We start from the raw sequence: 21837 nt of genomic DNA, 5'->3' as shown, positions 1-21837 counted from the left end.
CAAACACAGGAGAGAAACTCAAAACTAGCACAGAGCAGTCGATAATGTTCAGCCGAAAGAAGAGAATTTAAAGACGATTGACAAGGAGTTGTGTATGGGGGGAATAAAGCCAAGCGGTGGCCTCGGTGTCTGAAGTGGATCAAGCAGTGTTGCCTTCCACCCACCAACTCTGATTTAGCAATTTGTCAGAACGTAAAGATCAAAGATATTACATGTGCTCTCGTCAAAACAGAACATAGTGCCTTAAAAGTTTCAAATAATTAGCACAAATCAATTAAATAGGAGATTTCAAAGGGTGTGGCATGTGCTTCAGTATTCATAAAAGACTGGACAAGTTGGTCGGTTCAATGTGATGCTCGAACATATCAAAGGTTAAAGAGCGATGGCTCCGGAAACAATGACTTCTCAAACATGTCTTGGGTCCAGGAGATGTCTTGCCGTCGGGTTGCTCTACCACATGCAAGAAAAACCCAAGCTCGCCAGAGAAACATGTATTATAAAAAATACACATCATGTTTCCAAACATCACTAAAACATCTCCATCAGACAATTCAAGACATTCAAAAAGGTATCCTGTGTTTGATCTCAGTTACATTAAGAGACAGCCAAAAAAGAATTACTCAAGCCTACTGAAATCATTTAGAGTCGAAAAACATTCTCAAAAATGTCATGTTACAAGACTTTATGACAAATCGATGCACATCTAACAATTCACAGAAGCGTTTTTTTTTCAGTGAGATGGACAAAGTCTAGCACCTAGGGCCTATGGAGGGGGGCGGGGGAGGGGATGGGGAAGCAAACATCCTTCATCAAACCAAGTGTTCAGTCAACAAACCAGCAATAAGATTCGGTCTGCGATTGTCTTGCATCCACAGAAATAAACTTGGCAAAAGGGGACAGCTTTAGGATCGCTTCCTTAGTTTAATTTGTTACATAGAAAGCTGGAAAACGGAAACAAAAAACACTCCAATCTCAACAGTCCCAAAAAATCTGGTTGGACTGCAAATCTATCTGAAGGTGTTACATGTACAGTATATACAAGAGAAAGGGGAAAGAAAAAAAAACAATTATCAAGGTGAGAAGCACAAAGTTCAGTGACAATTATCATCAAACCTTTAGCCCTAAAACTGAATAACGAACAAAGCCCAGGTGAACTCTCTGACACGCCGAACTGGGTCTTGTTCCGTCTTCAAAATAGAGCAGCTGAGAGTCCGTTTTAATAGTTATAAGCATGTTATCCACGATCTCAGGTACCTCAGCACAAATAAAGCATAATATGCTCCGCCGTCTTTCTTTAAAAGTGATATTGTACAAAAATAACATGCACATTTTGTTTTGCTACTTTTTTTGCGTATTAAAATCCACCACCATCATAGTTACATACAGAAAAACTTTGCAATGTTCTCAATTTGCAAATTTGGCAGAATTTATATTCGTTTATTTATGAAATCTTAATTTCACAGCTATGAGACAATGTTGAAAAAGATGGATAATTCATGTTCTCTATCACACATACATATATATATGTATATATATATATATGCATGTCTGTGTATAAATGTACTATGAATTAAATAAACAATAGTCAGGAGTGTGACCACAATGTTAGTTGCTGCTAAATCACAGCTTTTTAACCCACCCTTGAGCACTAAATAACACACAAGCACAGAGATTGACATAAAAGGACAAAATGATCACCAATAGGAATCTTAAAATGCTCTAATAAATTCAGCTAAGAGAAAGACAGACTTAAATGCAAACCTCATGTTCACCATTTCTCACAGGTCCCCAAAAGGAGTAAGACCTAGATGAAGTTTACTGTGATAAATCATTTGCACTCCGATCAAAGAGGTCACCGCTGCTTCAGCTGCGAGCAGCGAGTACATCATCTACCCAATAATCATGCCACATTGAGCAGACAAAGGCAGGTGCAGAGGGGGTTTTCTTTTTTTTCAAGCTTTAAACCAAACGGGCACGAGGGCTGACGCCACCATAGCCAAAGCTCTGCACCAATGCTTTCGACACAGTTTTCCAACCAGTTGGCATAATGATAGGCACATCTGTTGGAATTGGTATTGCTTGGACAGATTCAGGATGGAGAGATGGAGGAAGGGAGGGGCGAGGGGGGGACCAGGGTGACAAGATACAACAATCACTCTTTGAGAAGCTTGTAGAGAGAGCCCGTTCGGAGAAAAAAAAGGAGCCTAGCAGATTCAGTACCTTAACAGAAAATCAATGCCTCAACCTGCAAAGACTGAAAACGTGTCATTACACCATCAGAAAGATACAAGTATAGCTGGACAGCCATAACCTATGCCTGTTCTCCTTGAGCCCCTGTCACAAACACAAGAGGGATAAATAAAATGAATAGGTAACAGTTGAGAAACAATCAGAAAAGGCAACACTGCTGGTTCGGTTGGATCTTTCTTGACTTTGCCTACCTTTCCACTGGGGGGGAGGGGAGGGGGTTTACATTGTTGTCGTCATTACAAATAAGCAAGTTAGCAGTCCACCCTAGCGCTTCCTTCCTTCCGACCCCCTTTTTACGTTCTAAATCTCTCTCTTTTTCTCTCTCCGCTACTCGTGGTTGGGATCTAGAACTCAGCAAACTCCTTTGCACACTTCTCTGTGAAGGAGACTCTGATTTCCTCTTCCTCGTAGTCGTCGAAGTTGCTCGTGTCGCCGGGGCCTTTGCACTTAGGAATAAAGGGAGCTTCCACCTGCAACAGACGGGACATTCAGATCGTCAGAGTGATGTGGCGTGGTCCGGCAGAGAGCAGCAAAGCCACGTCAGGGATCATAAACTACTGTATGACATTGGAATAGGTCCCAGGAGATAAAGAGACAATTAAGGACAGATTTAATTCCATTTATAGTTGTATATTGTAACTTTAACTGATTATAATGGGAGTATAAGGCGTTCTGCAATCAAGCACTCATGCTTGAATGCTTGGTAGAAACACTGCAGAACTAATTTTGTGATCATGTGTTGCTTTCCCTGAAGCCAACTCATCTATTTCTTATTCAGCTGGTGGTTTCATAGATTTACCAGAATTATATATATATATATATGAACTTGCTGGATTTATTTGCATCATGTGCAGGCAGAGAAACTAGAACACCCAAACCCAAGTCTTTTTCTGTTAAAATAAACCAAGACGAAACAAATTAAATGTGTGTTTTAAATCACATGTTCTCACAGTGTTTATTCTGTGCATTGTGTGTGTCTGTGCTGTTATCAACATTTAACCTTTGTTTGCACACTGTCAGCACTCATTACATGCCTGACTGCCCTGGTGGAGGGGGATCCCTCTCCGTGCTGATTTTTTTCCCAGCTTTGCCTAATGAGTCCAAGGTTAGGAAGGGGTCGTTTTAACATGTTCCTTTTATAGAACGGTTGTGAAACCCTCTGACAACTTTATGTGGACCAAAAAACGTGGCACTGTTTGTACACATGTTGTAATATCACAAAGAGAAGGAAGTTTGTTGTAGTGTCCCTCTGAATCCACCAAAACACACAGGGACACATGTTTTGTGTGTTCAAGACATTCTCCCATTAGTCTCCACTGTAATATCATCTGTGCAGAGGAAGCACAGATGGCGTGAAATTACCCGTAGCCACAGATGTAGACTAAAGACATTTCAACTGACCGTAGGTACATTAAAGCCCTTTTTCTTTTGTCAGCAACACTTTACTTCAGCTCTTCTGTTCTCAAAATGGGAAGCAGGCTCCATTTGTACACATTACTGCTGTTTAAGGGCTCGCCCTCTCACCTTCCTCTGGTAGATGGCGATCCAGTCGGTGGTGGCAAACCACTTGTGGCCCTTGATATCATTGACTCCGTTCCTGAGATTGCCAAAGCGCTTGGTCAGGTCCACCTGCAGCAAATTTCTCAACAGATCCTTCAGGTCTGAGCTAAAGTGGGAGGGAAAGCGAACCTGCAAAACAGCGAGAGCAGAGTGTGAAGCCCAGCGTTTTATACCTCATGCTTTTGTTTCGTGGTCTGCAGCTGTACATGTATGTTCGTGTTAGCCTATGACTGGTCTGAAATGGCACTGTGTCCACTAATTGTGACGTGTGCTTGTTTGCACTTTCCACTCTCCTGTGACCCCTCTGATGCATTATCCATTTTTCTCCACAGGGTCGCTCACCACCGGCAGCTTTTGCTTTTCTCACCAATGTTGAGTTACTGAACTACCTTCCATGAAAGCCAGAGATATCAGCCATTTGGGAGATGCTTAAACTGGCTTGCTTAAAGTTGACTATGACGCCATGTTCAAAGTCACTGAGGGCACTTATTGTTTAGTTCCAATTCTCTGGTGACCATTAACGGCGTTTTTTCCATACACATGTTATGGCTTGACTTGAGTCCATTTGGCCAAGCAGCAACCCCTGGGGCTGAAAAGTGAAGCCAACACGAAAGTGCAGTTCTTGAGTGGCCACTTGAGACTGACTCCAGAATCCAGTCAGTCCCCATAGACCTCCATGTTAGAATGCCCTTTACACTTTACAGCAGAAATAAACATGTTTACAGCCTGGTACAAAAACAATTTTGGTCTTTATAGTTAATTTCCTCCTTCATGACAGCTGTACAGGGGTGAATTTGGTTGCAACTTGTTGAGGCTTAAATTTACGCATCATTAGGGCGGCGGCTTTGAGTGACAGGCTGCCTGCTGATAGTGTCCTTGGCTTTTAACTCAGATCCGCCCCTCACTCCTCCACAGCACCAGCCTCTTGTCCAAACATGGCCACGTCTGGCTCCAAAGCAACCAAGATGCCAAACTTGAGGCTTCAAAACGGGAGTCCACAAACCAGTGGGTGATGTCATGGTAGATACATCCATTATTTTTTACAATATATGGGTTTGACTTGACACGTCAACCCAGTTCGGCACAGATTTGCATCTCCTTTACAACAGAGCTACCCGCTTGAAGGTGTGTCTTTAACACACAGCTAAAGGTACCCGTTATTTTGTTGTGAGTGTTTTTCCATCGCACAGTATGGTTGGAGGAAAGCGGTTTGCAGGGTGGAGCCGGTTGTCTGCAACATCTCACTTTGGCTGTTTCTGCTTGGACTCTCCCTCCCTTCTGTTTTAGTAGACTTATTTTCATAGAAGAATCGCCACTAATAACATTAATTTGTCATTTTAAAGTTTTCACTGTAAAGCAGCAAAATAAGGAAATGTTGGGTTTTCATCAGGAGTAACTGAACACGACTCCTATACAACTGAGCGAACATGAAACGGTAAAATAAAGCAGATATGTGACAGCACAAACAGGATAGAAACTAAGAGATTCAGTTAGAGGCTACGAGAGCTGGCCACACAAAGACTTTCAAAAACATCTTTCTCTCTGATCTCCTGCACAGATATGAGTCGAGTCTTGCAGCACAAGCTTGTTTGTGGTAGAAAAGGGGGGTCGTCAGGAGCTGGCTGTGGTTGGTGAGACATCACCGCAACCTGCTGTCTGCTTGATAAACACTTTTCATTGTAGTCACATGACAAATTGCTTGCTGGAAGGTACAATCTCAATGACACTGGTGTGTGTACCTAATAAACTGACAAACTGACAAATCTGTGACTATATGCTCATGTACATGTGCTGGGAAATCACCAGGACACATGCTACAAGTTTGACATTATTTATATGCCAGTGTACCCCCAAGACAAACACTTAGGTACTCTGTACATTAAAACAAGCTAAAAGCAACATTTAAGATTAAAATATCTTTATATCAAAGTCAGAGAAAATAAATAATGTTAAGTGCAAGAGGTATAAAGAAAAAGTGAGGTATTCTAATGTCATGTCCCATAAATCAAAGATTATATAATGTACACAAAATTTCACCAGGGACTGTATTTCAATGCAGGGGGAGGGAAACTGATGACTTGAAAGCAGTAAATTGTTTTTTTCTCCTATACTGATGATGCAATGGTGCCAAGAGTGCCAAGAGGAAGAGGCAAATTAAGATCAGGCACTTCACTCACTGATGCCAAGAATTTAGGGCTTTTGAGAATGTTATTTTCCTAAAAAAAATCTGGTTTATTAAAGAGAAACCACCTAATACAGGAAGTAAAAGTTCCATTGTTAGACCATTATTCTTAAAGGGACAGTTCACCCCTAAATCAAAAATTCACAGTGTTGGAGATATTGCCCATAGAGATGTCTGCCTTATTTTGAAAATAATGAAACTAGATGGCACTTGACTCGTGGTGCTCGAAGTGCCAAAAAATCCATGTGAGAAACTCAACAGCAATGTCTCTTTCCAGAAATCATGACCTGGTTACTCAAGATAATCCACAGACCTTGTTATGAGCAGTTTCATGTGGGAACTGTTTTCCTGCTACTGAACTACGCCCTATCACCACGCAGAAGGAAGTGTGCATCTACTGCTAGCTCACCTAGCACCACTGACCTAGAGAACATTACAGGAGGACGCATTAATGTTTACATCTCATGGTGTTGCTAGCACATGCCTCTTGTCCATGAGTAGATGCACACTTCCTTCTGTGCAGTGATACGGTTGGCGGGTGTAGTTCAGTAGAAAGAAATAGTTCATACATGAAACTGCTCACATCAAGGTCTGTGGATTATTTTGTGCAACTGGTCAGATTTCTGGAATGTTTTAGGTGTATTTTTTGGGTGCTTTGGGGACCACATGCCGAGTGCCCAAAAGGCCGTACAGATGCCGCATCTTTAACCACCTGGAAAATGCAAGGTCAGGTTCTGGGCGCTACTTTCGCACCTTTTTTGAGCCAGCTATCAAGAGCATAGCGACACCTTGCGTCTGAGGTTGCTAAGCACCAACATGATCAACTTTTCCACATTTACCACAGACTGATATTTACAGGAGGCGGGAAAGATATCTTTCAGCTGTGATTGGTGGTTCCTCGTCACATGACATGCCATGTGCGCCACTGGGTTCGAAAGTTGAACTCTGTTTATTTCGGGGCGCGGCTGTCGCACCCTGAAAAATAGTCGCGCTGGCGTCACTCTGGCGTTTGAGCGCGTCTTCCATGCGTCTACATTGAAAACAATGAATTTGAGGGCACAAAAACGCTGCATGTGTACGGCCCCTGTTTCATTTATATTGAGAGAAGGCTGATCTCTCCAACATCAACTCACACCAAGACAATTTAGACTGATAAATGGCACTAGCGGTAAGAGAGAAAATATGCATTTTGATTTTGGGTTGAACTGTCCCTTTAACTTCTAGTCTCTACACTTGCTGCAGAAGTTTAACAAAACCATCACAGTCCTTTCTGTGTAATTAAGAGTGATGTACTGTAACAATGCCAACACTTAGAAACAATTTCACACTTGAGGAAAAAAGTACTCTTATGAATTATGGAATTTCAAAATACATTTTAGTTTGCAAAGCACCACCTCTTTTTTTAGAACTGGGCAGAATTCACCATGTTGTGCTGGGACACTCAAACAACCACAAAAACATTAAAGAGATAATTTAGACAGCTTCTCTAAACTCACCTTCCCTGATACAATCTTCTCATAAATCTGAATAGGCTGGTCGGCAAAGAAGGGGGGGTAACCAGCGGCCATCTCATATATCAGCACTCCCAGAGCCCACCAGTCCACTGCTTTATTGTAACCCTGGAAATCACAAAGGAAATAAAGGGCGTTCAGATGTGTCCTCAAACAAAAACTCCCACACGTTACAGTGTTGACAATAGACAGTGAGCAGTAAATTCTACCACAGTCCTTAAGTTGAGGACATTGAAATGGTGTCCTAAATGAATCCTCATGTTGAGAGCTTCCCTGCCCTCGTGACATAAAGAGCAGTTGGCTGAGCTAAGCACTTGCCTTACTGAGGATGATCTCTGGTGCCAGGTACTCTGGGGTCCCGCACAGCGTCCAGGTTCGGCCCTTCACCCTTTTCGCAAATCCAAAATCTGTTACCTGATGAACATAGTGCACAACTCTGAGCACTGACCACACTTAAGACCACAGAGGCCAACCAAATATAATCACTGTTGGTGACTAAGAAAACAATCATGCAGTCCGTACCTGTATGTAACCTTGCTGGTCGATGAGCAGGTTCTCCGGCTTAAGATCTCGGTAGATGAGATCCAGCGAGTGAAGGTATTCAAAGGTCAGTACAATCTGGGCTGCGTAGAAGCGGGCGTGTGGTTCACTGCAAAACACATGGGGCACAATATTTACAGCCAACCAGAGGTGCAGGGATATATTTAGGAGTTCCCTAAAAGTCAACTCACCTGAATCTACCGATTCTCCTTAAGTGTGAGAACATTTCGCCGCCAGGTACATACTCCATTATCATATAGAGATTACTGTAGTCCTGTGGAGACATGAGTAAAGTCTTACTTTGACAAGCAAAACACTACAGTACGAAAATGAGGTGGGCATGCCTAAAAGATAACCAGATCAACTGTTTAACGCTTACCTTAAAAGAGTGCTCCAGTCGCACCAGGAAGGGAAAGCTGACGGCTTGAAGGATGCGTTTCTCATTCAGTGTGTGTTCTATCTGCTTCAGCTTCACTACCTGGGAGGGAAAAAGATGGGGGCTTATTCAAGGCGAAACAGGATGTCATCGAACATCATCAATATATCATTCAAATTCAGCCCAATATTAATATTTACAATGTACTCATACATTGTATAACCAGGCTTATGTATTGCCAATGCCACTATCAGCATGTGGTTGTGATACATTCTGTCCACTAGAGGGCATTAACAATACACATGTGGAGTTACCAAAAGGTGATCAACTGCGCAGTGCTTTCGAGATCAGAGCTGCCGCACAGGCACATGGGAGAAGTCATTTTAACCCAAACCATGATCTTTGTCCTTAACCTTAACCTAGCCCTGAAACCAAACTGCTCCTAACATAGCCTCTTATTGGTTGACAAGTCAGGAACACGGCCTCTGGTTGATCGACAGACTCAAAGGCATCATGGACAGCTAACAATGGCAGTAATGGTTGTTAACACGGAAAAATGTTAACATTTGAATATCACAGATGGTATTTATGTCATCTTTATCATTATTGATTCATTTTACAAAGTCTTCAAAATGACACTGCAGTTTTAGGCTGGATTATAAAGTTTCTGAAAGGGATACGATCGCACAGGAGCCCTTATTAGAGTGACATGATAACTAGAGTCAGCTTCTGGGCAAAGCAAACTCAGTCCCTCTCACATGTAGCATTCCAGAGATATTTAATGTTAGTAACGCTGCGTTGTATACGGTCCCCACGACCCCAGAGTTAATTTCTATATTGTCCAGAAAGTCAGATTTTGCACACGCAGCTCAGCTAGAGAAACTCTGCTTACCGTACAGGTTTATACTCCACTCCTGAAATTCATTCCAAAAGCCCTAACATGTTGTAAAGCCAGGGATTCTTTCAGTCAACTGGGGACTAGGTTCATGACGCTGTAGGACATTTTAACTTTTTTTTTGGCTTTTGCTTTTATTGGACAGGACAGACTTAAGTATGAAAGGAGTAGAGAGAAGGGATGACATGCAGCCAAGGGCCGGGCGCTGGCTGCCTTTGTACATAGATGGGACGCCTACTCTAACCACTAAGCTACTTGGCGCCCCAGACATTTTAACTTTAACAACAAAGTGATCTTTATGCCAGTGAGGCGTCACAGATTAGAGATAACCGGGAAATTACACTGTGTTATGACTAACAATTAGGAGAATCAGAAGGTTAAATCAATGTGCAATTTTCCTTCAAACTTCTGACTACAAAGTCTCCGCTTAATGGTCAACTTCAGGCTGTATACTTGTCAGTACATGTGGGTTGTTCTGGACTCTCTGGTTTAAAGTATAGTAAGGAAGGAGCGCGATAAACTCTCATTAAGAGTCTTGGTCCAAGTCTTGGTCTATGTACTCATACAGTTTCTACAAAAGAGACATTATCATCACATCAGAAACACAACCTGGAGCGTCCACGTCAAGCATTCACATATTCTTGAAAGCCATGTCTAAAGGCACCGTACCTTCTGTTTGTCAAGTATTTTCATGGCAAAATGCTGGCCCGTCTCTTTGTGTTTAACCAGCATGACTCGGCCAAATGAACCAGTGCCTAAGGTCTTCAAACGCTCAAAGTGGTCCAATGCCGCAGTTTGCTGAGGGGTAGAAGAGAGTGTCAGTAAAAGGAAATGCTTCATAACAACTTGCCAGCAACATACCATGAACAGCAATACTTCAGTGCAGTGTTTTTCCTAAATAACAAATCCACTAAAGTGTACAATAATGACAATAACACCTATTCATAAAATAATTCCTGCTGTTTTAATGTGAACTGGACATACTGCATCTTATTTGAGTCTACATTAGAGGTGCTCTCAAGCTAAAAATATATTTATATGTATTTCAAATTAGCCCAGCAGAGGGTGCACTGCCCCTCTAAAATACACAGAACTCAATTTGTTCATGGGCGGGACTTTTTCCATGAGTCCGCCTGAGAGAGTGAATAACCATGTGAAACCACAGGTCAAGTTGATTCAGGATTTATTATAGGATGCTTTATCACACTGAGGTGTCTCAAGAGCCAAAAATAGAAACAACATTATCCAAAGTACAGTAACACTGTACAGTGATAAGAATGGCGGAGTCATAAAACGATGATTACACAGAAAAAGATAAATTCTCTTTCACTCTCTCACCTGTGCTGGATTCTCCCATTTCTTCAGGAAATCTTCTTTGGCTTTGGCAAGAAACTCCTTCACTGTAATTGGGAACAGAGTGCATATTCATTAAAGAGAGTTCATCTGTTTTCATTTGTAGGATTTTGCACAGTAATTTCCCTAACCTAATCACCAAGACCCAGAGAAGACCACAATACTGTTGTTTTACAATAACCACAGATGCGTCCTGATGCGTCCCCAACAAGGACTAGTCATAGATTAAGGACGTGATGGTTGTTTTGGTGAGAGCTAACACTCAATGGACGAAGTGTTACGTGACCGTGCATCATTTTGCCCCATGGAAGGAGATGTGCTGAATGATCATACTTACACAACTGCTAACGTGATTAGCGAGCAGCTAGTGAGTGCAAGGCCCTTTGACCTTTTAGTGTAAGGCACATGATAGGCACATATATGAATGGCTCTGTGTCTCAGCTGTCCACTCTGTAAATTGTTTAAAATACCCATACTGTACTTAAACTAAATCACATCTAACTGTTTTATTTTTTCTATTTGGAAATTCCATACCAACATCCTCACGTGAGATGACAATTGAGTTAAACAAAAGACTTCATGCTTTAAGGTTCCTCCATGTCCGTCCGAATCATGTTACCTCTGCTTTGCAAGAGAGCATAATTTGCAAGATCAAGCCAGAATCATGACATCATGCGAGAATCCAGGCCTGATTCACTAGATAGCCATTGTATTGTCAAACCTCTACCTGTGGACACATCTCTACCATTGTACGACATATATTGTCATAACACCTAACACTACCAGAGAGTTGAACAAACTGATTTAAAGAAAGCACAAAAATAAAATACAAAACAGTATTGATTACCTAAGTATTTAGGTGTTACTATACCACACCATTATTACAGGTGTAGAAAACTGCTTTAAGAAGCCACATAACCAAGATGATTAGAGACCACCTTTATAAAATCGAGGTGTGTGACAAGTAATTACAGGTGAAACACACCTGCGTCTCCAAGTTCCAACTGCTGACGAGCTACGAGCTACGAGCTACGATGAATGAAGACCATCCAAACAAACTCATGGTAAGTTCACTGGAAAGCACAAATCATGGGAGAGGAAAAAACTCCAAGGCACAGAACATGCCTCACAGTACAGCAAGGTCAATTATTTAAAACAAGGACTAAGTATGACACTGCTGTAAATATCTCTTGTGCAGGCTACCCTGTAACAGAGTCTGTGCAAGACAGGTCCCAGTGATGGAGGCCAACATGAGGCCTGTAACTCTGAAGAAGCCACAGAGCTCCACGGCTGAGATTATACACACAACAACAGCTAACCGTGTGTTTCACGAGTCACAGATTTATGGGAGAGTGGCAAACAGAAAGCCACATGCGTGACATCTCAGCTAGTGTTTGCCAGAAGGCATGCGAGTCAGAATCAAAGTCAAACACTGGACATCACCTCATTATCCCCAATATGATTTACAGTGGAGACAGAGGGGATGTGGGGATGCTTCTATGCTGCAGGACCAAAAACGGGGTAATATTAATGCAGCAAATACACAGAACTCCTCCTGGAGATGGAAGCTTATTCTACGGCATGACGTCAACCTCAAACATAAAGCCAAACGAACGACCTAAACAACCTGGAGTGGCTGAGCCAGAGTCAAAACTTCAGTCCTAGAACATGAGACAGGACTTAAATATTGCTGTTCCGTCATGGTGCCCATACACAGGCCAGGCATTAGGAAATATGGAGGAAGGGGGGCAAAATCACTGTGAATATCACTCAAGGAATATAATCCAGTAATCATATTCCCACTTGTATTTTGTATCAACTCTGTGTTAGGACCTTATTTTAAAAAGTAGAGGCAGTCACATGTGTGTCCTGGGCCAAATGCCCTCCAATGAATGATTGGTAAAAAAGTAAAATCAAACACTCACTGAGTAAATTAAGGCAGAAAATTAAATCACAAGATCAAATCACGAGTGAACAAATCATTTATTCATTCAGTCTTGAGGCCTACATTAATCAATTACTGATCCAATTGTGTGCAGAACTGAAACAGTGTTAAGAGTATAGTGCTATCAACTCTCAGTTTCCAGTCATATCCAATTTCTGCAATTCCAAGACTGTTCAGGGACCACAGTATGCAGAAATATTTAAATACACCACTTAAAAAATGGCAATGTCCCTTTTTCCCCTCGCCAACAATTTTGCATAACTTTGGAACCTAATTTCACCTCTTTCCAACAACATAGCTCACCATGGTTGGTATCAATGGATGCCTTAGGTCCTCTAGTTTAATGATCACTTCTGCCTGTCATACCTGGTGCTTCTTCACATTTTTTGGAGGACATCTCTTCTGTTTCCCTTTCTTGTTCTCTCTGTACCCTGACTTTTCCTGATTTTTGGTGAGGCAGTCTGACTTAGCTAGTCAGGCTACAGTCTGCCTCACATGTTTACATTAGCGCTTGTGTGCTCTGTGCATCGCCCCCGCCTGACCCCTCAGTCAGGTGGGCCGCACCATTTCACAACACCTGCAGGGGATGGGAGCATCAGATGGCAACTCAGTAAGCATATATTTATTTATCATGTGAATACATACAGCTTGTATTGTCAGCAATTTGAGTCAGTGAGCAAGTTGTTGTGCTTGATCTCATTAACTGGTCAACCGTTGACCTTTTCATGGGCCTCCCCTTGGCCTTGAGCCAGGGTCATCTGTAGCCTTTGACAGCCTCTGATGGCGGGCCTGCCCATACAGCTTGACACAAGCAGAGCATTTCTGCAAAAAGGACATTAGGCGTGCATGTGCTTGTGGCAGCCACACCGCAAAACCAATGCTGCCGCGTTACGGTCAAAGTGCACACTGAGTGACCTCCTGAGATGTTCAAAGTTGACTTTAAGTAGAAAAACACCATTTGGAGTCCTTTTTTAACACATATGGTCAAAGAAACTCCTAGTCTTAAGTGAGGGGTTCTCTACTTATAAATATTGTGGAATAATAAATAGATCTGTATAATAGATTGATCCGTGTAGCTTGCAGTTTAATGGCTGAAATGCTTTTAAAAGAAACATACACCTGGTCTCTGTGAACATGTTTTATGACTTGGCACTACAACAACACACATGCAACCCTGTGCATTCACACTCATCCTTTCCACTGTAGACCAACAGGCCTGGGCCTTCAGACGGAGTTTGACAGCTTGGCACACACACTGTCATATGCAGTCATTCATTTTTCTTGCTCTTATCTTTATGGGGCTAATCACAATGCTCTGTGGGAACATGTAGATAACCAGTCCTTCCTCATTCCTCCTTACTATCTGTGTACAAGTTTTGAGGGCACTATCTGCCGTGGCAGATGAGGGAGGACAGCTTTTTCTACTGGAGCACGAGATGGTTGAGGCTGTAAGTGTATATCTACTGTCAAAAAAGGACAAGAGTTTTAATATTACTGTATTTAATTACTATAATAAATATCAAGCAATAACATGCTTAAAATTCTTTAAAAAATAAATAATAGATAGTTGCACTGATATTGAAAAAAATACTGTTTATATCAATTTATAAATTACTGAAAAAAGCAGTTACATAACACATTACCATTTCAGGATAATGTGGACTGCCCATCTGCCTTGCTAATCGATACAAAACAAAAGCCAGTGGCACAGTTTAAAAACCACCAGCTGTCAAAAGTGAAAGTGCATACTGTAGTAATGTTATCTCCAACTTTTGGATATTAATATTTAAACTACTGGGCTTTTAAAGCTTTTAAATATGTTCAGAGTAGAAAACAGAGATAAATATTATGCAGATGTTACAAACAAAGAGCAATGACCGACGCAGTGATTTCTCACGAAAACATATGTGCATCTCTCACACACACTTGAAAACCACACAAAGGCTTAATCCTCATCTAGCTAATGTGATTTCCTGCAAATTCTCCAAAGACCGGCAGCTCCAACAATAGGACGGGAGAAAGCCAGCAAGAACGGCAGAGACCAAAGTTCGCATAAACATGTCGAGAGCACTGCTGCTCCCACAGAGAGCGCTGGAGGCAGACACTTCCCGTGAACGTTGCTCAACCCCCACTTCCAAAGAGCCACAGATAGGGTTATTACTGTCATAACTTGGAGCTGCAGAGGGAGAAGATGCGGGTGTAGCTGGGAGATAAATGGGCAAATCAACAGCTGTCCTTGAGGAATTCTCTTGATCGTAATAGAGTCCCTTTTTCCATTTAGGAGGCTTAGCTGCCATAACTACCACAATAATTGCAGGTGATCAACTAAGGCTCAACACCTCAACTGTCCTGTAACCCCAAATTCCTTACCATCTGGGATGACTATTGGTACCTCTGGTGCTGCAGCATCTGCCGAGCGCGACCCTGATTCACTTGAGCGCGAGGATGACTCCCTCTTTCCTGCATGCCTTCTGGAGCTCTTCCTGTCACACATTAGCCCTGCTAAGTCTCCCCTGATCTTCTTCCTTGGCCTCTTCCTCACAGTCACTGATTCATGACCTATCCTCCCCCTCTGAGAGCACTGTGGTCAGATCAGCCGCCCCACTCATCCGCAAAAACCGGTAAAGTGTCCTTGCCAGCGGGGTGTCTTCAGTCTTTCCTGTGACTGTCACTTTGCTGGGGACCCAGTTTAGAAAGTAGCATCCACATCCAGTGTGCGGTCACACGTAGCATAGAGACCAGCACTGCTCCCGTTACACTCACACAGATCAATTGGACCCTTGCTTTGGTTTGTATCAATATTTATTCTGTACACAAAGTACTCTCTGCCGTTCCCTCCCATGTCAAACACACACACACACAAACACACACACACACACACACACACAGGCTATATATTGATCTAAACAGGGGCATAATCATGAGGGGGAGGGGCGTAAAACACTAGCTGGTATATTTATCCAACCCAGAGAGGAAGTCCTATGGAAAACTAGGCCTAAGTGAAGACCCTTGAGATGAACTAGACACATCTAGTCTAGAAACTTTCCTTAATTAGCAGAACCAATCAGATGTCACATCTGCTGCAAAATAAAAAAAACTCTGAGTTGATCTGAATGTTTTCAAAAACATAAAAGTGTCTCTCTCAGGAGACAGTAGCAAAGCAGGAATGCACAAACCACAGCGAAACTTTTCCTCCCTGCCCAAACGCACCAGAGAGTCTGTTCAGTGCCAGTGCTGAATCGATCCTCCAAAAAATCAATCCGACATCTCTCCCCTGGGCCTCACTGGCCCACTCTGACGCAGGAACAGAGGGGTTATATTAGGGCGAGCTGACCGACATTTAAGCGCAGAGTGCGCCAAATCTGGTCCCAGGCTGCACCAGGCCTTATTCAGATAACATACATCCCCCCTGTAGTACATCAAAAATCAGTCAGAGGGTAAACTAGGAAGTGTGTAATGGTGAGAAATCAATTGAAGTCATCAGTTCAATACTGGCGGTGGATATTTTACTGCGACTGGTGAGCTAGCAGCTACTCACACTACCACCAATGGGACGTTAGGTTACATCCTACTGTCCGAATTGAACTGGCTTGTTAAATTACTGATCAATTCAGGAGCAGAGGAGCTGACAAACTGCACTGACTGTCACATCACACTTGCATGTTGACTCCATTCAAATTCACATAGAGGACAGGTAATGTGCATGTATTCATCTGTCCCATTGGTTGCGTGTATTAAGCCCCAGAGATGCTCAATATCACCATGACCCCTTTGCAGAAAAATCAGACACTGAGGGCACATTCACACCAGGACAGTATGGGGGGCTCGGTTCGATTGGGTGGGGAATGCCAAAAAATTTCACACATTCATTTGGTTGGGTTTACTTCCAGACTGCACTTTTTAAAGCGGACCAAACCGTCTGGTCCATCACGCAGTTGCAACAGCTGCTCGTGTGGGGGCGCTATTGCCCGAAAACGACCACTGACCAAGAAGAAAAAAAGCACGAGGAAGAAGAAAACTCGGCTCATTGATTGGCCAGGACCGAAAATGGAAATCCATCCCCTTCAGCCAGCTTGATCACCAAAAAAAACACCAAACACCAAAATGCACTGCGCTCTACGTGACTTCCTCTCTTTGGTTTGCTGGATAGTCTGTTTGCATTTCCCACTCTAAGTGAATTCCACAAGCCTCCCAGTTTTCGCTCGTTTGGTCCGCACTGAACTATCCATGGAAGTGGACCAGGGTTCGTTTAAAGCGGACCAAATAGCGCCCGTGTGAATGCGTCCTGAGAGTCTAGCTTTGTGTTTTATTCCCCATATTTTTGCCCGGACTAAGGCACTTCCACACTGCGGGATTTTGTGCTTTCAATTCTGCTTTAGAGCGGACGTGCAATTACCTTGCCTAGTATCACCATATGTCTTTGAGTGTCGCCAGCTTTATCATCTTTTACTTGACAGACAGCTCTTACTAAGCTTGAAAATGTTATTTAATTTAAATAGTGTTTTAGGCAAGAAAATAACTATTTAGATTCCCAACATGTGATCACTGACAAAATGACGCTTATTTGGAAATTTACACAGATGTTTTTGGAGCTGCTGGTTGGCATAACTTTCCGAAAGCATGTGTTTTTGTAATCACTCTCACTGCTGGCATAAAATGTTAACATTGAACACTGATAATGGTGATGGTGATCTATAGCCAGTTGCTATAACTAATGTTAAAGCAGGCTTAGCTGATGCTGGTGAGGTACTTGCTGTTAATGTTTAGCAACAGGCTAAAAGGTGACCTGCAGTTAGCTGTAGGGGGCAGTAACAGCAGTGTATAACACTTCTTCTTGAAACTAGGATTTCTATGGCAGTACACAACACTTAAAAGTTAGCACCCAGCGATTGATTAAAAATGCCCTCATGTGTGATTTTAGGCCATTTTCATATTTTGTCCTCTCTGTCACTAATGGCTGATGGATGTGGTACTATTAAACCAGTTGACTGCTGCTGTGTAGCGGCTGAATGTTCCCCCAGGGGTCCTTGAGGGAGTTCGAGGGGGTTCCCAGAAAAATTGGGAGTATTTCATTTCACTACCTTATTCACTGTTGAGGTGAACCCAATGTGAGTAAGAGTCATGAGAGTGACTATTCTGATCATAGGTTTCACTTCCTCCGCAGTTATCTCCTCAGCTTTAGTTGACAACTACAGCATTTTAGTTTCAATCATATCTAACTACCAAGGTCTTTCCAGATAAAGCTCCATGAAAGCCTGTAAATGTGACAGCAGCCTTACAAGACCAACAGACAGAAGGATTACCACTGTGAGAATCCTGTTCCCTTTCTGAACACTGAACTCCAGCCACAGTTTTGCTTTGCCTGCTGCTGGACTTTGCGTCTCAGGAATCGTTCCCTGGCAGCATGTCAGCTTTCCAACTTGCCAGTTCAGTGCTGTAAGCTTATCTGAGGTGGCTGATTGGCATTTCAACAGTAAGGTCCACTGGTAATCAGTGCGGGCTTATAAACAAAGCCCCTTTAACTGGAGACAGGAAGTGATGAGCGATCCAAACACAAACCTTCCCCTGTTACACAAACCGGCTGCGTGCGGAGCAGGGGCAGGACATGAACCACACAGTTATTTATAGATAGAGGGAGTTGCACTTTGACAGGGTGCCACCTCATTATATGAGGTTCAATTCAAAACACAAAAGATTCAATACTCCAATCCCTTATGTCATAACTGGCTGGAAGTGTGGTGCTCGGATGTTTCAAGAAGTGTGTGAAGTATGGGATAATATTTCCAAGTTATCAAACACTCATTCAGTCAGGCAGACTCACAGGAGCCCAACCGGTGAAAGACAATGATACGAGAGCTTTTTAACAAAACAAATAAAGTACATGGCTTTGGAAAAGTTTCCTAATGTACAGCTCAACAGTTTAAGGCTGATAGTGTTATGCTGAGCAGCTTGGCGCCTGACAGACACTTCCACAGTCACTGAGAAATGCCTTCCTTTGAACTGTAACTAGAAAACAATAGGCAACAGAGCGGAGACAAACAACAGGCTGCTCTGTGTGTCTATTTGTACACAGGATCACTCCGCCAATGCCGACAGACACACAACTCACCAGGTCATGATATGAATCAAGTAACAATCATCATTCAGAAAACAACAGCTTGATTATCTGTGTTAAACGCGCAGGATGAGCGCAGCCTCTGACTGGCTAAGCTAGGGACATAGCATGGACGACAGCTCCATCCCTAACCCATGCTCCTGTCCAGCTCCAGAATGAAAACTCACACCAGCAGCGAGCCTCTAGCTCCTCCTGTGGTTGGTAATGTCTGCCTTCTCCACTGCCCGTGTCCACCAGGCAGGGCCCAGCTCGGTGAAACAGCCTTCCCGCCAGCCTGTGAATAACAGACATCATACAAGGCAGGGGGAAGCCAGCTGATATTCAGTGCAGAGTCTCAAAAACTGCAGTATGTCCGGAGGGTTTCACAAGCAGGAAATCCAGAATATGTTACACCAACAGCGTCTTAAGGGCAAAAACTTCACGCTATCGTCATGGCTAACTGTTTAGTTTAAAGAGCAGTAGAGGCAATGACCAACTGCAAAAAACCTGGGCTGGACCTTCCTTGCTCCTTCACTTCCTGCTGCGGTTCACAGTGTCTATCCGCCCTGCTTCCTCCTGTGGGCCAGGAATCAGCTTTGTGTACCAGTGCAGAGGCTCTGCGCTTGTCTTCTCCAGCCTGGAAACTTCAGGGGAAAGAGACCCTGTGCACCGGAACAAGCGCTCAACACCCTCTTTCCATTTTCTGTACAGACCAAAACAGGCTGCCATGTTCCCCTTAATCTATAGCTGCTCTGTGGAAAATTGCACTCCTGGGTGTGGGCTCCAGACCTCTGGTTTTCACCCAACTCTCCGGAGCAGGGTGGACCCTCAGCAATTAGTTTGATAAGGATGTGAAGCATGACATGAACAAGCCTCTCGCTAGCAGTGCCTTCTCTGTCCCTGTTTCATTTACATTACTTCTTGAGCTTTAAAAACAAACTATAACACTAAACCACACTACTCATACTATAACTATAACACCTGAAAGTCACGGGCTGTGTTGCAGGAGTCGATGGGTTAATGTTACAAAGGGACTAGAGGCCATTCTTCACACATACTCTCTACCAGCAACAAGGAGCTGATACTCATTTTGCAGATACCTGTTCAGACTTTGCACACTTGAGCGTTATTTATAGTGTCATGGATAAAAACATAAAACAGTGTCCTCCCAAGCCTTCTGCACGGCTAGTGATCCTGACATGGAAAATGAAGCCTAAACACTTGTACTGAGGCAACAAGTGTTTTCTTAATAAACAGGATGACATTTTCCTCTCATATATTAGTTAACCACTGAGGTTCAGACTGTAGGTAACTGTCACTGTGATGTCCAAGAAGCTCATCAACAAAATTAAAAGTCGTAGGGAGCAAGAGGGGAGCATCGCTTCCTTACCGCTTTGCACACAAACATGTGCCTCAGTGACACATACAAGTGCCCTTGTTCTAAATGCTGCTCATCACATGATGTTCAAGAGACTCCTCAACTCCCAGGTTTCTGCCTGGAGAGGATCACCCTCATGCATCATATGACCCCTGTCCTGGTGGCTTCTTCCCTCTCTGATAACAACCAACTCCCCTCTACTCACTGTCAAACACAGTCTGTGGGGCTTAATGCTCAGGTCCACACTGCATCAATCACATATACACACAAATATGTCTATCTACACTCCTGCTTCAAGTGTTTGCATTCCTTACAATTTCCTTTTTCTAGGAATATTTTGAATACATTTAATTAGGTTATTAAAAAGTGCACAAGAAAACTCCACACCAGAGTTTAGGCTTGCTAGTGGAGCCTTTCATAACCTTATGAGGAGGGAATAAAACTGTCTGAAAGCACGTGAACCACAAAGAAACCTATGACTGTTGTATAAGGCTACTTGTTGTCACCCTCACTGGTTCCTCGGATTATAACCTGGGGCTTTTAATCACGAGCTTTCCCACAGAATCAGTGGAGAGAATGAATAACATCCTCTGCTGTTCTGTTGAGATGAACATGGTGTGACACTAACAGCTTGTGTGAGGATGTGATTGGCGAAGGGTGTCTTTCATGGTGTTTGATGTAAAGTTCACAACTCAGGAAAGTTTTGCATAATCTGCTCATTCACTTCTCCATATTAGAATAGGCTGTCGAAAGCAATGTAACATGGTGTCACTGTGGAGGGTCTCTGGGCCTTGATGCATTACATAGGTGGTTAGTTTTTAGTGCCATTGTGGGAAACATGACAACACAGCAGATTGATTCAACGACAGACGGCATGATAAGCTAGCCGCTGCAGCTATGGGTAAAAGGTACTCACCGCTCTCCATCTCATTGCCCTTCTTTGCGGTGGGCGTGTTGCCCATGATGGCAGGCTGGTGGTGGAGTCCCTGGGCTCGGACTGAGTTTCCTTTACAAGTCGCTGAGGGATGCTACACCGCTAACGCAGTCGCTGGGCTCAATGACGCTGACAGCTAGCTACTAGCTAACAGCTATCATTATTGACTACCGTGTGTAAATGTATTACCCCAATACTTCTCTTGAGTGAGTTCGGCAAAGTCCAACCAAGCAAGTATATCCAAGTCTGCAGCTAACACTAACGCTTTGGGGTTAGGTAGGCTAGCACGCTAACTAGCAGAGATGGTCTGTAGATGTTAGCTTTGCAGTGTTAGCTCGTCAATTTCCAAGCAAGCACTGGCAAATCAAGATGTCACTCGACTGTCGTTTATTTCCAGAGACGGCTTGGTCTATCCACAATCCAGTCCCGACCATTTGACAGATCGTCGAAAGCTGTTTTCCGTCTATCTAGCGAGCAAGCTAGCGTTAGCCTTTAGCGTCTCTCGCAGTCGTATCCTGGCCTGAACTAACCAGGTGCTATCTCTGTGTAGGCAGGCCGTTTCAGTTGAGACCTGGATAACAAAAGTGGTGTCCAGGTTCTTCGTTTTTCCCGTCGTCGGTGGTTTCAAATTAATCTCACTCCATTCGTTTCTAAACCAGGCTTAAAGTGCAACGGTTTCCTGGGACCGACCATCTGATAGTCGATTCCTAAGATCAACAGACCCCTTCCATTAATCTTCAGACCGCAAGGGAAACTCCAGTCATCCATCCACCGGGTCCCGCCTCTAGCTGGCTCTGATTGGCTACACACACAGATACT

General features: G+C 43.2%; 1 protein-coding gene across 3 annotated transcripts; it reads right to left on the bottom strand.

The window, feature by feature from the left end:
- Nucleotides 1-767: 767 nt before the first annotated feature.
- Nucleotides 768-21794, bottom strand: prkacaa (protein kinase, cAMP-dependent, catalytic, alpha, genome duplicate a). Of its 3 annotated transcripts, none has more exons than XM_050068872.1 (10): nucleotides 21001-21794; nucleotides 10653-10714; nucleotides 9984-10112; nucleotides 8423-8521; nucleotides 8235-8317; nucleotides 8026-8152; nucleotides 7822-7917; nucleotides 7489-7611; nucleotides 3775-3939; nucleotides 768-2720 (listed from the first exon to the last, which is right to left on the bottom strand). In XM_050068872.1, the coding sequence occupies exons 1-10, from the start codon at nucleotides 21044-21046 to the stop codon at nucleotides 2595-2597; spliced, it is 1056 nt and encodes a 351-aa protein (XP_049924829.1). In that variant the 5' UTR covers nucleotides 21047-21794; the 3' UTR covers nucleotides 768-2594. The 3 variants fall into 3 exon arrangements, with proteins under 3 accessions (XP_049924829.1, XP_049924827.1, XP_049924828.1); XM_050068870.1 differs by lacking the exon at nucleotides 21001-21794 and adding an exon at nucleotides 18895-19156; XM_050068871.1 differs by lacking the exon at nucleotides 21001-21794 and adding an exon at nucleotides 14983-15382.
- Nucleotides 21795-21837: the final 43 nt, after the last annotated feature.

This window comes from Epinephelus moara, chromosome 18 (genome assembly GCF_006386435.1).
Source record: "Epinephelus moara isolate mb chromosome 18, YSFRI_EMoa_1.0, whole genome shotgun sequence".
NCBI lineage: Eukaryota > Metazoa > Chordata > Actinopteri > Perciformes > Serranidae > Epinephelus > Epinephelus moara.
Note: the sequence above shows the minus strand (reverse complement) of the source record. Positions and strands in the feature narration are given on the sequence as shown.

What these genes read in the sequence shown, in the direction of transcription:
- prkacaa (XM_050068870.1), bottom strand. Translation starts at nt 19,021, where the DNA reads ATGATGTCTGTTATTCACAGGCTGGCGGGAAGGCTGTTTCACCGAGCT. An exon ending in AATGGGAGAATCCAGCACAG is followed by an intron (nt 10,113 to 10,652) that starts GTGAGAGAGTGA and finishes TCTACCCCTCAG; the next exon opens with CAAACTGCGGCATTGGACCA. An exon ending in TCGCCATCTACCAGAGGAAG is followed by an intron (nt 2,721 to 3,774) that starts GTGAGAGGGCGA and finishes CGTCTGTTGCAG; the next exon opens with GTGGAAGCTCCCTTTATTCC.